The following is a 1,630-nucleotide window of genomic DNA, read 5'->3' on the forward strand; positions in this document are numbered from 1 at the left end:
GGGTTGGCGTCGTGGATACAAGGCACACAGGCATGACAGATGTAATACATGCACACACACACAACAAGCAATATATGACGAATGCGGCGTATATTGCCCGTAGGGGACAGAGCCAAGCGAAGGAAAGCGACAGAGTTACAGACTGCGACACGCTATCCGTACACCTCATCTCTGATGCAGCAACTCCATGCATCCACCACGATCTAGGCAATGGACCCTCGTCTAGCCGAGGGAGCAGGCTTTCAAGTTTGCACATCATGATGTCCTGGACCGCTACGTCACGAATCTCGCGATACTGCACGCCGTGACTCACGTTTCCTGGGCTGACGGGCACTTCGGATACCCCAAGAGATCATGTGTTCCTAATACCGGCAGGGTTGATTGAGTCAAAGACAAGCTTTGGGTGCCGAATATATCACAGCTCGGCTCTATGTGCACCTTCTGCCGGCCATCCCCTTTCAAACGAATCCAATTTCGCCTACAAGCTACGATGTGTCATTCACCAGGCTGCATGCGCCGGGTACGATTACTTCCGCCTCTCTGTCTTATCGATGTATCACGCAGTGTCATCCAATATCGTCTGCAGGCTACAGGGCGTTCTTCACTAGGTTATTGCGACGGCTGCAGTCAGATTTCTCAGTGGGAGGCCCTCGAGTGCCTTGCTCTCACGTGCTCCTTGCAGATGCGTCGTAGTGAGAGTGACGAAACTATAAAAGGGCAGCAGCTGCCACTTCCTGCCTCATCGTAATCTCACTCTTCATTCAATTTGTCTCTACCTCTCTTTGATCACAACTGATTACCATGGCCCGAGTCGAAACCACCTTTGGAGCAGATAGCTCGGCCGTTCGAAACCCCAACCATGCCCCCTCTGGCCGTGATCCCGCAGCATCGCCCCAGTCGCCAGTTGGCCCCTCAGACGAAATCAAGAACGGACCTCGCACTGGTAGGTCAACGGTAGCAGCATATACCATGACACTGCTAATCAAAGTACGCAGAAGTTTTGCAAACAGCTGCTGGGGGCACTGAGACCAGTAGTGGTAGCAATGTCAGTAGATCCAGTCGTGCTGTAGACCATGACCGAGAGCACGCTGGAAATCGTCACAATTCGGTTTCCTCGCAGCAGGCGAGCCCTTCACTCACGACTGGCATCGGATTCAACATCGCTGAGCTGGCAGCAAAAGCGCTTGAAACTGCGGGAGTCCCAGAGTCACAAGATCTACCGGAGCCTGAGACAGCGGGTCATACGGCTACGCACTTTGCAGTTGTTATACCCAAGCCAGAAGATGAAAGTCAAGTTCAAGCTGGTCGGGGAAGCAATGGTACGAAACCTGCCGAGCAATCCGAGAGGCAGACACGCGGCATGAATGCAACAGCATCCGAGAGCCTCAAGCGACGGAAACGGAGCGCCACATCTAGAACCGTACCACCAACCATCGAGGACACTGCTGGCGAGACATTGAGCACCGGGAAGTCAACAGGAATGGCAAAGCTCCCCAGGGTCGCAGTAAGCAACACACCACAGAGTGGCTCGGGTGTTGATGGCCTTCCAAGATCAGAATTAAAACCCCAGACTACCAGCTTGGACAACACTGGAGAGACAATTGAGACTGGTTAGTCCAGCACTAGCAGT

General features: G+C 53.3%; 1 protein-coding gene across 1 annotated transcript in view; it reads left to right on the plus strand.

Annotated features, from left to right (window-relative positions):
- Positions 1-801: 801 nt before the first annotated feature.
- Positions 802-1,630, plus strand: part of BBA_09609 (uncharacterized protein) — a gene marked incomplete at both ends in the record, with an annotated part of 1,623 nt that continues 794 nt past the window's right edge. Inside the window, 2 exons of the mRNA XM_008604706.1 lie at positions 802-943; positions 996-1,610. Of these exons, the coding sequence (XP_008602928.1) occupies positions 802-943; positions 996-1,610 (757 nt within the window). The remainder of the gene's footprint in view (positions 944-995; positions 1,611-1,630) is intronic.

This window comes from Beauveria bassiana, assembly GCF_000280675.1.
Source record: "Beauveria bassiana ARSEF 2860 unplaced genomic scaffold BBA_S00060, whole genome shotgun sequence".
Classification (NCBI taxonomy): Eukaryota; Fungi; Ascomycota; class Sordariomycetes; order Hypocreales; family Cordycipitaceae; genus Beauveria; species Beauveria bassiana.